Genomic DNA, 13,169 nt, shown 5'->3' on the forward strand with positions numbered 1-13,169 from the left:
CGGCCAACCGAACACCCTAGGCAAGCGCCGTTCCTGCATCGTTCTTGGAAGTATTCTTCTCGATTGAGACAGCAGCAACATACGAGACCGCCTTGACTGGCCACCATGGGCGTTCTCGGCTTCCAAGCCTATAAGCCGCTTTCCCCGAACCGACGGCTGAGTCAAACTCCGACCGGGATGGGCCACAAGGCACTCCAGTTTTGATCTGGCGTTGCGCTGCGTTCGTTAGTTAGTTAACGGTCTGCCGCCGCGACTTGCGGCTGAGATCTGCATGTCATTTTAAAATGCCCGGCTTGGCCCACACCCACCGTCCCATCCCCACGGGATCTCGGTTCTCCTTTTTCTCGAGACTCTCTACACCTCCTCTAGAACAATCTTTGAAGGAGAAGACGGAAAAGAAGCATGTTCGTGGCTGACCGGGGAACTTGGTATGCGCTCTGTCTAGCCCTCCGCCAGTGTTCTTCAACAAGGTCAAGCACAGGCACACATTTTCCGCCTCGGCAATCCTCCGGTGGTACACGATCAATCCCGATGAGGACGCGCCGCTGAGACCGCCCACTGCGCCTTCGCGAAATCCTTCCCCTGCCGGCCCATCTCCGCGTTTCAAGCCGACTGCTGCGCCTCCGACCCTCCGCCCACCACCGTCTCGCTCCGACGGCCCGCTGGCCGTGTACCCCGGGGAGCAATTAGATCTTTCGCTAAGGACACAACGGGCCGACTCGAGGATGCAACAGCCGACGGGGTCCCAGTCGGTACCCAGCTCGCCCGGAATGGAGCACGCACCGCTGGTCCACATGCCGACGGCCCACCCGGACGGCGCGTTACCAGGGCCGGAGCGCTCCGGGGGATACAACAAACCGCGACGCCTGTCCAACAGCAGCGCCAGCTCCGCCACCAGCAGCGTCGTGTCCGGCCAAGACAGCTTCGACAGCCGCGCACGTGCCGCCTCGGTCGCCAGTAGCCAGACGAGCTTCGACTCTTACAGCCCCGGCGTGAGCCCGCGCCCGGGCGTCACCCCTCCTGCCACCTGGGCAAGCAGCGGCGCCGGCCAACAGTACCCTTGGCAGAGACCCGCGCCCCTTAAACAGCGGCGCAAAGCGCAACCAGGGGAGCTGTTCGCGGCGCTGCCGGGAGAGGTCCTGGAGCTGATCCTCGAGGAGCTGCGCAAGCTCCACCTGCGGCCGGGCAGCAGCAGTTGTGCTACGTGCTGGATGCGGGACTGTTGTTCGGTTGCTGTGGCTGCCCGCAAGTTCCTACGTTACGCCCGCGAGGCCTTGTACCAGCATATCCAGCTAGTGGGCCACGAGGGGCCTGCCATGAAGAAACGGACCAAGACGGCTTACGGGTCGAGGTTGGTCTTGTTGCGCCGGACGCTCAGGGCGAACCCGCAGATTGCCGCCATGGTGCGGTCGTTAAAGCCACCGGCGCGACCGCTCTCTGTCGCGGCGGTCGCATACAACGACCTGATCGCTTCGGTAGTGATGGCGTGTCCGAATTTCGAACGACTGGTCGGCTATTACCCCACGTATGATCACTCGTTTCAGCGGTTATTCCACGCGCTGTCGACGCGGACGAGTCTGAAAACCATGAATTGGATTCTCGAGCCTTCGGCGCAGCAGCGACAGCAGAGGACGCGCTCGTCTGCGCGCAACGACAATTGGGGCCCGGAAGACCTGCCGTCGCAGGAGGCTCAGCTGTTCATGGCGTATCACGCCAATTGGAGGCAGCTCACGACGCTGGTCGTCCACTGCCAACCGGGGGCAGCCTTGGGCCCAGCCGACCTTCTAGACTGTACGATCAAAGCGCTGCCGTCGCTGGAGAATCTCTACCTCTCACATGCACCTCGGACAACTTTCGACGACACCAGCCTCCTCTCCCTTCCCCCACTCAAGAAGCTGTCCCTGAACTACTGCACCGGCGTCACAACAGCAGGCCTCTCGTCGCTTGCGACCCGTCGGAACAGCGTCTCGATCCAAACGCTGACGCTTCTCCACATGAACGTCGAGTCCCTCCCTGCCATTGCCCGCATCTTCTCTTACCTCACGAACCTCGAAACGTTCACGATCGTTCAGACTTACGCCCCCGAAATGCCCCCGGACGAGTTCATCATGCTCTTCCCGTACCTCGCCTCCCAATCGCTCCGCAAGCTCCACTGGGATATCCCCTATCTCCCCAACACGGTCACGCCGGCCGACACGATTCTCGCGCGGAGCATCGCCGCGGGAGGTTTCCCATCCTTGCGAATCCTCTGCACGCCCAACGACCCGGAAGGCATTTTCCAAGCCCTCTGCGCGCCGCGCGAACGCATCGACCTGCCCGCGGACCGCTACCGCGCCCCCTTCCCGGGTGCCGCCGGTCCCGGCAGCAACGCGCCTTGGGGACACACGCGGAATAGCTCGAGTTTCTCATCGACCCACAGCCGCGGAAGTTTCGCTGGCGGAGTGGGCGGCGGTCTCCTATTCGGCAACGGCAAGACGACCGGCTTCCGCAACAGCCCCGCCCGGCCCGGTACCCCGGGCACTCCCGGCACCCCCGGGAGCACGCCGCCGGCCAGTCCGCTCTTCCCCCCTCCGGACGCGCTGACGATTGCCCGCGAGAACAGCAATCTCCTGCAGGCCCGGCTCGCCGCGCAGGCCCGCCTCGAGGCGGCGCAGCGCATCCCACGGTACCTCGTGACCGTCGTGGACGAGCGGGGCGCGCTGGTCGAGAAGTTCGGCGTCGGCGCCTATCTCGGGCGCGTCGAGTCCCGCATCCGTTATGTGCTCGCGCCTGACGGGGCGACGGGCGCGACGGACGAGGGGGGCGGCGTCGTGGCGGTCGAGGACCTCATGAGGGAGGACGGCGGGGAGATGGTCGGGCTCATTGACGGCGGGGAGAAAAAGTCTAAGCGGAGAGGCGGAGGGGATCGGGACGGGATCGACAGTGACGCCGAGGGCAGCGGCGGCGTCGGTGCGGGTGCGAAGGGGAGAAGAGAGGGGTGTAACGGGAGGTGGAACAGTCATAATAGCGCGGTGGTGGATAAGAAGGATAAGGAACGGTGGTGGCATCAGGAACGGGGGAGGTGGCGGGAGTTGGTGCTTTCATAAGGGGAGGAGGAGGAGGAGGAGGCTAATAATACATAATGGTGTGGGATAGAAAGGGGGATGATGCGAAATTTAGGGGTAGGGGAGAGGAGGGGTGCGGGGGGGGAAGGGCGCTGCGGACATGATGTTATGACTCGGATACCTTATGTTTTGGATTGTACCATGTACTATTATAATCACCAGTATACTCTCTTAATAACGATGTCATGACCATTTTCGGCTTGCCTCTGGACATATTGAAAAGCGAATTTTTTTTTTTTTATTTATTCATGAACCAAAGTCACCTCCGCAGACATCCAGCAGCTTGAGCCTGAGACTGGGGGTTAGGGTTGGAGCTGAACTTCGCTTCGTCTCGGTTCTATCGGGGATTTCCTGCAAGATTGATAAAACGCAGCCGACGTCATCCTCTGCCACCCTACCCGTATTCTTCGGACTTTCGACTCGGCCGTCCGAACCATTTCCATTCACGAAGGTGCACGACGGTTTCGCGGCAGAATTCGGGCCATTTGCCTCATCGAGACGAAACAGACTAGGCGAACATATATTGACGCTCGGATTTCGGATTCGGGACACACACGGCTGAAGCGAGGTCTAGCTGAGGTCTTTCTTTTTCTTTTCCGTCAATATGAGGGCATCGTTGGCCTCCCACTCGGGCCGCGCAGCGACGTACCTCTGCGCCGCATGCCGCAGGGAGGCGAGAGCGTTCCTAGATTCCCAGGGTGCTCTAATCAGGGCGGTGCCGGTAGCCCCATCGCGACGGAACATCTCGACCATCGCGATCCCGGCCGACCGAAGGTCGTCCGCCCAGCGCTGGCCCTCGACGAGACAGACCCGCTCCGCCACGACCCGCGCCTCTCCCGACGCGACAACCCCGTCCTCGACGCCGTCCCAACCGTCCTCCATCCCGACGTATTACGCACTCTTCCCGGAGACCCTTCCCGACGGCCCGCCCCCCAAGGGCAAGTTCGCCATCGACCTCCGCGCCCTGCGCAACGAGTTCCTGCGTCTGCAGGCCGCCTCCCACCCCGACTTCCACCACCACGCCGCCGCCAGCGAGGGCCAGTCTCCTGCTACCGAGAAGAGCAGCAGCGGCGGCGGCGGCGGCGGCGGCAGCGGCGGCAGTGGCAACAACAGCAACAGCAACAGCAACAACAACGGCCATAAATCCGCCGCCCGCATCCGAGCCGAGGCGACGTCCGCCCTGATCAACGCGGCCTACAAGACGCTGTCGTCGCCGCTGCTGCGGGCGCAGTACCTCCTGCGGGAGCAGTACGGCGTGGACCTGGAGGCGGACGAGCGGGGCGCGCAGAGCGGGGCGCCGGACCCGGAGCTGCTGATGACGGTGCTGGAGGCGCGCGAGGCGATCGAGGAGGCCGAGCGCGAGGAGGACCTGGAGGAGGTGGCGGCCGCCAACGAGGCGCGCATCGGCGAGAGCGAGCGGCTCGTCGGCGAGGCCCTCGAGAGCGGCGACGTCGAGGCCGCCAAGGAGGAGGCCGTCCGGCTGCGGTACTGGGTCAACATCCGGGAGAGCGTCAGGAACTGGGAGAAGGGGAAACCGGTCGTGCTGCAGCACTGACAACCCCGTTTCTTCGATCCTCTCCTTTTGTCTCTTTTCTCTCTTGTTTTTTTCTTCTTCCCTCCTTTTCTCTCTCTCCTCTCTGCGTGTGTATGTGTAATGGATACGGCGTATAAAAAGATGGACTCGAGGGGTATGGGGAAGCGGGTACGGGAGTCTAGTGCGTTCGAGTTGGATCGATAGAGGGTACGGTTCGTTAAAGAGTCACCTGTCACTGAGAGAGATGGTTGGTTGAATCATGTGTTAGCGGATCTAGCATGAGAAATACCCAACCCCAGCACTGTACTTGTTGGCCGAATAGGCAAGGTTTCAATAGTGTCGGTGATCTTGCGGAAAGACTAGAGAGGTGAAAGTTGGTTGATTGCGCCATTTGGGTAGCGTCTGGTGTTGATTCTTTTCTGTTTCTTTTCTTTCTTCGTTTCAAAATGTACAATATTTCACACGATGGTGAGGCATGGAAAGGAAAGAATCGAGAGTGTTAGCACAGATGATGGAAAGAAGACGGATTTGAGAGCACGGTGCGGGACCGTTTCCGCCTGTTTCCGCCCATGTTTATCGGTAATGATCCTGGATCGTACGATTCCTGCGTCGGCGAATCGTGACAGCCTAATATCCGTTACCGCTAAGCCCCGAGGCCGGTTGGAGCTTCTGTGGAGTGGTTCAACGAGTTCATATATAGTTCTTGGTCAGACGTTACACAGTACAGCAAAGTCCTGCTTTGCGAGGTGCTGCCAGCTAAAACCGTCAAAATGCCATCCCTCCCTGGCTACAGTGTCCCCCCTATGGTCTTGTCGGGCCTGTATATTCACTGGCGACGGGCTCGGGATCAACAAACGTGCCAACAACGAAACTAACGGCCAGTGAGTGAACCCCCCACCCCCAAATAAACGATTCTCGGCCCAAATACAGGTTGCGAGAGCTCGTCAGCCTATTTTTTGGCCTCCAAAATAGCACCTAGAAACGTCGTGCGTGGTTGGTTAAATTTTGGGGCAAAAATTCTGTATATTTGCTCTAAAGCATAAATAACCTTCACTAGGTGGCAGGAGGAAAAGGGGCCTGACTCCTTGACGAGCAATTGATTTGAAGAGTTGAATCCATTTGTTATCCTGGAACACTCGGCCTGGACACATACTACAGTACGGCTGTCCCATATAACAGAAGCCGGGGATATCGAGCGCCAAACCATGATTTCGGGATGGAATGACAGCTTACTAATTCCGCAGCATCACGAAAAATACTGATAGAACTCGCCTATGTTAGGATCTTCAGTAGATTTCACATTACGCAAACCCGGCAAGCATGCAGGCGTTTGGTCGAACAATGAAGCTTCCCAGCTCAGACGGAAAGTGAGACCCCACTGAAGCTGATCAACGGCTGGTCTTGGCTGCCCCACCACCCCGCCAACCCCACCGAGCCCGACCAGGCTGCAGCTTCCAGCTGTGCCAGCATCAAGCCCTGTCTCCAAGTGCAGCAACTCCGATCCAGCTTTAGTGTATGTCCCCTTGTGTACAATCGACGTCCCGACCTTACGAAACAGCTACCTCATCCTCTTCTCACCGAGGCACATTTTGCGGACGGCGTATAAGCTTTACCGCGCCTCCAGTCACCGCAGGCCGAGATGGCGTCGCCCAAGGTAGCGGCAGCGCTGGAGGAAGCGGCCAAGTCGGCGAATGCCTCGGACTATTCAGCCATTCTCGCAAACATCAAGTCGCTCTCCTCACCAGACAACATTAGCACAGACCTGAAAGCCTTTGCCGACGCCGTTCTCACTGGCAATCTCGGCGTCGTCAGCACACGCAGTCTCGTCACCGAGTTCATTGCCGCCCTCCGCTCCCTAGACAATCACGATCTCTGGATCGAAGTCGGTCGACATGTCGTGGAAACCACCCCTACCACGCCGCTCTCGTCCTCGCTCGTCGAGCAGACCGCCACCCTCCGGGAGCTCATAGCGACGGCGCACGAGGCCAACGAAGACTTTGTCGAAGCGGCCAAGTCGCTCGCCGAGATACCCCTCGATAGCTCGCAGCGGCGGGTTCCCGACGCGGAGAAGGCGGCCATCTGGGTCCGCATCGTGCGCAACTACCTCGAGGTGGACGACAGCACGGCGGCCGAGACGTACCTCAACAAGCTCAAGAACGTGATGCACGACGTGGCGGACCCGGAGCTCAACCTGCACTTCCGGCTCTCGGCGGCGCGCATCCAGGACTCGAACCGGCAGTTCCTGCAGGCGGCCAAGAGCTACCACGACATCAGCTTCTCGCCGGCCATCGCCGAGGAGGAGCGGCTGCACACGCTGTCCATGGCCATCAAGTGCGCCATCCTGGCGCCCGCGGGGCCCATGCGCAGCCGCGCGCTCGGCCAGCTATACAAGGACGAGCGGTCCGCGGGGCTGGAGGAGTATGGCATTCTCGAGAAGATGTTTTTCGATCAGCTCCTGAGCGCCGCCGAGGTCGACAAGTTTGCCCGGGGCCTCGCGCCGCACCAGCTTGCCACCACGTCGGACGGCTCGACGGTGCTGGCCAAGGCCGTGGTGGAGCACAACCTGCTCAGTGCCAGCCGTCTCTACAGCAATATCGGGTTTGACGAGCTGGGCTTGTTGCTGGGCCTGGACGGGACCAAGGCGGAGGACACTACGGCCAGGATGATCGAGCAGGGGCGGCTGGCCGGGTCGATTGACCAGATTGACCGGATCATCTGGTTCGAAGGCGCCGAGGCGTCCGGAGAGAAGGGCAGCGGCAGGGCGGAGGTGCCCGTGGGCAAGGAGATGCGGCGATGCGATAGCAACGTGCAGGCGTTGGCGGAGGATGTGGAGCGGGTGACGGACGCGCTGCAAGCAGAGTTCCCAGAGTTTGTAGCCGCGCAAATCGCGGTATGATCGATTGGTTATAATCAATGTCCTACCTGGTGACGAGTCGCCGTACGAACCTGGGATAAGATCCCACCTCAGTGGTGGGTGGTGGGTTGCCCAAGGTTAGTTAAGTTAGTAGGCCCAAGGTTAGTTAAGTTAGTAGGCCCAAGGTTAGTTAAGTTAGTAGGCCCAATGTGGCCCAGTCTCGCGAGTTCCGAGACGTAATCACGATTTACGACTTGAAAAAAAAAAAAAAATCAGAAATCCATCCCTGGTGTTATCTTATCCCCGGACAAGAGTCCTGCCTCTTCTTGCCGTTAGTTCCGTACGCCAAAACGCCAGTTTAACCCGATCCTAATCTGTGCATCCCGATCAATAATGACTCGTCACTCAAAGGAGGAGTACCATCTAGTCCAAATCCGCCCTCCGTACCACCACGTAACCCTGATTGATGGCTGAAGGGTCTCCGCCTTCTTCTTCAAACTCCTTATCGTCGTCCTTGAACATGCGCCTGCGCTTTTGCGGCCGCTGCGGGGAGTTGGCCTTTTCCATCGCGAGGAGGCTGACCAGTGAAATGCCGACCTTGTTGCCGATCAAGTCGTAGCCGGCGGGTGTGAAATGGATGTGGTCGTCCCAGTATCTCCTGCGGTCTGACTCGGACATACCCCAGTAGGGGACAGCCTTGTGCAAGTCGAAGACGTGGCTTTGGGGCGGCGAGAAATTAGCAACATGGCGCCGAGATCTTTCGGCGGAGCCTCTGAGAGGGGTTGGCCGGGCTCCGCACTCACAAATTGTCCCGCTTGTAACCCTTGATGAGATTATTGAGCTTGTCTCGCCGGGCGTCAAGCCGCTCCCTGGACTCCCCTGTCACGCCCGCCTCCGGTACTGTGAGGGCGAGGACCTTGCACTGGTGCGAGAGCGGCACGTCCCAGACTTCTTTGAGAGTCTCGAAGATATCCTCCGGGGGGAAGCCCATGGCGAGATCACTGTTGCGGTTATGTTAGGGAAGAGCTGGGGAGGGGGGGTTGGGGGAGGGGGGAATCTGTGTTTGCGAGGTATCGGTCGGGAGCGCCTACTTTGTCCCTCCAAGCACGATGGCCCAGTCGTACCGTTTCCCATCAGGGCCCTCATCCTGCTTCTTCTTCTTGGGCGCGGCGACTGCGGCGTCCGGTCACGGTGTTAGTCCGGCCCCCACACACATCGAATATACGGCTTGGAAGAGTTGTTGACCCAAGGGGTTAGCAGCACCCACACTGCGTGTTCATCCGGCTCAGAAACTCGTGCTTGACGGTCGACCCGGAAAGCCCATCTTCGACCGTGACGATCTTCAGGTCCGGGTATGCCATGGACAGCATGTTCTCCAGCATCTCGTTGTACGGGTGATGGACGCTCCCCCAGTAGGAGTAGCCGGCCGTGAGCGAGTCGCCGAAGCAGAGGACGCGCAGATCGGGGCGCGCTGTCATGATGACGGCGCTCACGCGTCGGGGCGGAGGGTGTACCACTTGGCAGCGTAACCGGAAATCGAAACGGTTGCCGGGTTCAAGTCGAGACAAGACTGGGGAGAAGGAACGAAACAAAGACGAGTCGGCGGTGCGCGGTACCGGTGTGAGACAGACGGAGGTCGAGGGTAAGGCTGGCTTGCACGGGTTGCAGTTGGAGCTGTCCCCGAGTGAAGTCCACGGGGCTAATAAGGCAGCTGAGCCAGAAGCTCCCGCATGGCGGGGGCGGGACAGCAGCCTAGAAGCTAGGGTGCCCCACTCTCACCGCTGCACTACGCATGCCTTCTTAGGTTAGATACTGTGAGTATGCACATACGGAGTACAGTATCAGTTATCAGTATAAGTACGAATGGAGGTTACGTCTGTACGTAGTACGTACCTAGGTATGTATATAGGCATGTATGTGCATATATTCGGTATCTATTCAATTCGTCGTGGGGGACGACAATCTGCCATCCTGCCAGAATTTAATGCGGGACATCGCCCAAGCCCTGTGCTTTGATGCTCAGATCCGATTCTCGACTGTTGGAGAAGCAACCTTGAGCAAGTCAGGGCGCAAAAGCACCCGGTTCATCATCATCAGCTATGACGTTATTGCAAGGGTGCGCCTACCATGGCGTCGCAAAAAGCGAATATCTATCGAGCCAAGAATCACCAAACGGGAACACCCGCCGGATTGATGCGGTGACAGGATGGAAGATGCTACCGTCACTGCGCCGCCCTGACGCGCCAGTCATCCAAGCCCACCAGGGGCACAGCACAATTCCTTGCAACTGTCTCACTGACGACAATCTGCTTTTTGATGAGAGGGAACGCCGGTTGGGTGTTGAGCCGCACGCGATGGCAAGTTCGAGGCGACGGGCACAATTTCCCAGGTGAGACAGCTTAAGGAATGTCTGTCCCGGTCAGCGCCAAGACTCGGATCAACAGCTAGCGAACCGCCGCCCCCGGATGCCGATTTATCCTCCAATCCTCCATGCGAAACGGCCACTGCACCCCTGGAACCGGCGGGCGTCGGTGCTCCACAGCGAGGGGACCAGGCCGGGGAACAAGAGGCCCAAGGAAATCAACACCCAATCAACCGGTGTCAGCCAGCCAATCGACAGCAGGCAATTGACGACGCCGGCTCCGACTCCGCAAGTCGTTCGGTTCGGGAGCTATAAAATGGTCCAGACATCGCGCATTCCCGCCTTTTGAGCTGCGCTGGTCCCTTGTGTCTTTTTTTCTTTTCCATATATTGTTTTGTCTCTGGAGAGAAATCAGGAAGGTTGCCGAATTTTTTTTTGTTCGTGAAAATGGTGAAAGTGTTCAGTGCGGAGGAAGGCAAGTTTCCGTTACCGCCGAACTGCACAACTGCAGGACTGCCCAGAACTGCCGACAACTCGGCGGACATGTCTTGCTAACACGGCTTTTTCCCGTCTGTCCAGTCGCCAAACACACCACTCCAGACAGCTGCTGGGTCGTCCTTCACGGCAATGTCTACGACGTGACCGACTTCCTACGGGAGCACCCCGGTGGGTCGCGAATCATTCTCCAGCTCGCCGGGCGCGATGCCACCGCCGAGTACGACCCGATCCATCCGCCAGGGACGCTGGAAGAGAACCTCAAGCCGGAGGCCAAGTTGGGGGTGGTGGACCCAGAGAGCCTAAAGAAGCTCCAGCGGCAGGCCGCCCAGGGCAAGCCGCAAGAGGACGAGCAGAAAGCCGCTCCACCGCCCCTCGACACGCTCCTCAACCTGGACGAGATCGAAGCGGCCGCGACGAAGCAGGTGTCCAAGAAGTGCTGGGCCTACTACTTCTCCGCCGCCGATGACCTGTACTCCAAGACGCTCAACAACCTCGCCTATCGCAACATCCTCCTGCGCCCGCGCGTCTTCGTCGACGTCACGAGCGCCGACACGAGCACCACCCTGCTGGGCCACCGCGTCTCCACACCGCTCTACGTCTCACCCGCCGCCATGGCTCGCCTGGCCCACCCGGACGGCGAGGCCGGCATCGCCCGGGGCATCTCGCGCTTCGGCGCCATGCAGCTCGTCTCGCACAACGCGTCCATGACGCCCGAGCAGATCGTCGCCAACGCCGCGCCGGGCCAGATCTTTGGCTGGCAGCTGTACGTCCAGACCAACCGGGCCAAGAGCGAGGCCATGCTGGCGCGCATCGCCAAGATGCCCGAGCACTACAAGTGCATCGTGCTGACGCTCGATGCCCCCGTACCGAGCAAGCGCGAGCACGACGAGCGCGCGGGGATCGAGGCCCGTCTGCTCCTCGAGTCGTCCAAGCCGCCCGAGCCGTCGTCGTCGTCGGCGGGGGCGGGCGGTAGCAGCAGCGGTGGCGGCGCGGACAAGACGAACAAGGACAACAACAAGAAGCCGGATAGCAACAGCGGGGTAGGCCAGCAGCTGTTCTTCGGCACGGCGGCCGACCTGACGTGGGAGACGACGCTGCCGTGGCTGGCCAAGCACACGAGCCTGCCCATCGTGCTCAAGGGCATCCAGACGCACGAGGACGCCTACCTGGCGGCGCGGTACGCGCGCGAGCACCCGGGCACCGTCCGGGCCATCATCCTGTCCAACCACGGCGGCCGGTCGCTCGACACCGCGCCGCCGGCGGTGCACACCCTGCTCGAGATCAGGAAGTACTGCCCCGAGGTCTTCGACACGATCGAGGTCTGGGTCGACGGCGGCGTCCGGCGCGGCACCGACGTGGTCAAGGCGCTCTGCCTGGGTGCCAAGGCGGTGGGAGTCGGGAGAGCCGCGCTCTGGGGGCTGGGCGCCGGCGGGTGGAAGGGTGTTGAGCGGACGTTTGAGAGTAAGTTTTCTTTTTTTTTCTTTTTTTTATTCTTGCCATTTTTTTTTTCGTTGTCGCTTCAACTATCCCCCCTTCGGCATTTGTTTGCGGTTGCTGACCATGCCCTAGTCCTGCAAGGAGAGATCGTGACGTGTATGAAGATGATGGGTGCCAGGAACCTGTCGGAACTGGGCCCGCGCTTCGTAAGTGGCAACCATTGCTCCCGAAAGCGAGCCGAAACGCTGACCATGTCCCCTCCCCCTTTTCCTTCCCCCAGATCAACACCCGCATGGTGGAGCGGGATATTTTCGACGGCGATGCTGGCCTGGACCGGTCAGGATTGTGGACACCTTCCCGCGCCAAGCTTTGAGCCCAATCCAAGCTGTGGCTGCCAAGCATGCGGGGAGCGACGACCTCTTTTGTCTTCATGTCAGATCCCTACACTACGAGCACGAACCTCGGCGGCTTGCTTCTTTGACATGTGGGAAAAAAGGTGGAGCGGCCAATGCCAAGGGTGGGAATGGGGCGCACAGTGGTGCGCTGGCGGAACCCAATGACCTTCTTACCCCAGACCTCTTTTTTTCTCTGGGGTCGTCGAGCTTTGGTTTCAGATTGTCCGATTCAAAGACCGTTCAGTTCGCCCTATACTACTAGTAAACAGCGGGGCCGTGGAGGGTTATTCGGGTAGCGTTCTGTATGCTGGGGTAGATACAGTTGCATGTAAATTATGGAGGTGCACCAGCGTTATGATCATCTTCACCCCCCTCCGCGATACGGATACGGCAGTTGGTCGGCGATTAGCTAAGAGTGACCCCTGACGAAAAGCCTTCGGAAGCCGCACAAAGAACACGGACGAAGTTCGGTTTGCTATTAGTGTGTTTCCCATCCCGCAATACTGCGTACATAGTATGTCCATACAGCTGGATCCTAATGGTCGCTACAAGCCATGCCGACGATGTTACGCAGTACGAATGCAAGTCGTCTATCTCGCAGAAGTGAAGTCGTGGACACAGATGACCATTCCCCGGAACTGCAAGCAGCGGCGAGGCAATTCCTACTTCCTTTTTGTGTTTCTTTCTCTCTATCTTTTTTTTTTTTTTTTTTTTTTTTTTTTTTTTGGTGCTTTCTTGCCTACAGACTGGGACTAGGTGGTGCCTTGCTTGGTTTGGCCTGGCGCAATATCGGGCGGAACCAGGCTGGTTAACATCGGACGATATTCCGCACTCGTAGATGACACGGACTACTCCGTACTTGATGGAACGCCTACTATCTGTCGTACAGTAGTTTCATCATGCCCTTAGTACAACGGTTGCAGTTGCACCGTTGTATAGTACATACATACTTGTGCAAGAGTACTCCGTACATACAGTATATATA

The 13,169-nt window shown here is 59.3% G+C and overlaps 5 protein-coding genes across 5 annotated transcripts; 4 read left to right on the forward strand and 1 right to left on the reverse strand.

Moving 5' to 3' along the window:
• Positions 1-396: 396 nt before the first annotated feature.
• Positions 397-3,170, forward strand: MYCTH_2297082 (uncharacterized protein). Its single transcript, XM_003659668.1, has one exon. The coding sequence runs from the start codon at positions 771-773 to the stop codon at positions 3,084-3,086; it is 2,316 nt and encodes a 771-aa protein (XP_003659716.1). The 5' UTR covers positions 397-770; the 3' UTR covers positions 3,087-3,170.
• A 331-nt stretch (positions 3,171-3,501) lies between these two features.
• Positions 3,502-4,878, forward strand: MYCTH_2297084 (uncharacterized protein). The gene has a single exon (XM_003659669.1). It carries the CDS (start codon positions 3,709-3,711, stop codon positions 4,657-4,659), a length of 951 nt encoding a protein of 316 aa, XP_003659717.1. The 5' UTR covers positions 3,502-3,708; the 3' UTR covers positions 4,660-4,878.
• Positions 4,879-6,078: 1,200 nt separating this feature from the next.
• MYCTH_2297085 (uncharacterized protein) lies at positions 6,079-7,763 on the forward strand. Its single transcript, XM_003659670.1, has one exon. It carries the CDS (start codon positions 6,278-6,280, stop codon positions 7,532-7,534), a length of 1,257 nt encoding a protein of 418 aa, XP_003659718.1. The 5' UTR covers positions 6,079-6,277; the 3' UTR covers positions 7,535-7,763.
• A 1-nt stretch (position 7,764) lies between these two features.
• On the reverse strand, positions 7,765-9,187 carry MYCTH_2297087 (uncharacterized protein). Its single transcript, XM_003659671.1, has 4 exons — positions 8,760-9,187; positions 8,584-8,665; positions 8,296-8,493; positions 7,765-8,210 (listed from the first exon to the last, which is right to left on the reverse strand). Exons 1-4 carry the CDS (start codon positions 8,968-8,970, stop codon positions 7,916-7,918), a joined length of 786 nt encoding a protein of 261 aa, XP_003659719.1. The 5' UTR covers positions 8,971-9,187; the 3' UTR covers positions 7,765-7,915.
• Positions 9,188-10,301: 1,114 nt separating this feature from the next.
• On the forward strand, positions 10,302-12,633 carry MYCTH_114482 (cytochrome b5-like protein; the record flags this gene model as incomplete). The annotated part of the gene is made up of 4 exons (XM_003659672.1): positions 10,302-10,317; positions 10,434-11,813; positions 11,922-11,995; positions 12,070-12,633. 4 exons carry the CDS (start codon positions 10,302-10,304, stop codon positions 12,160-12,162), a joined length of 1,563 nt encoding a protein of 520 aa, XP_003659720.1. The 3' UTR covers positions 12,163-12,633.
• Positions 12,634-13,169: the final 536 nt, after the last annotated feature.

The sequence above is a fragment of the Thermothelomyces thermophilus genome, chromosome 1, assembly GCF_000226095.1.
Source record: "Thermothelomyces thermophilus ATCC 42464 chromosome 1, complete sequence".
NCBI lineage: Eukaryota > Fungi > Ascomycota > Sordariomycetes > Sordariales > Chaetomiaceae > Thermothelomyces > Thermothelomyces thermophilus.

Excerpts from the sequence above, each read along its gene's own strand:
- MYCTH_2297082 (XM_003659668.1), top strand. The coding sequence starts at position 771 with ATGGAGCACGCACCGCTGGTCCACATGCCGACGGCCCACCCGGACGGC.
- MYCTH_2297084 (XM_003659669.1), top strand. The coding sequence starts at position 3,709 with ATGAGGGCATCGTTGGCCTCCCACTCGGGCCGCGCAGCGACGTACCTC.
- MYCTH_2297087 (XM_003659671.1), bottom strand. The coding sequence starts at position 8,970 with ATGACAGCGCGCCCCGATCTGCGCGTCCTCTGCTTCGGCGACTCGCTC. Across the intron at positions 8,666-8,759 it reads GAGCCGGATGAACACGCAGT|TCGCCGCGCCCAAGAAGAAG; the intron begins GTGGGTGCTGCT and ends CGGACGCCGCAG. Across the intron at positions 8,494-8,583 it reads ATCGTGCTTGGAGGGACAAA|TGATCTCGCCATGGGCTTCC; the intron begins GTAGGCGCTCCC and ends TAACCGCAACAG.
- MYCTH_2297085 (XM_003659670.1), top strand. The coding sequence starts at position 6,278 with ATGGCGTCGCCCAAGGTAGCGGCAGCGCTGGAGGAAGCGGCCAAGTCG.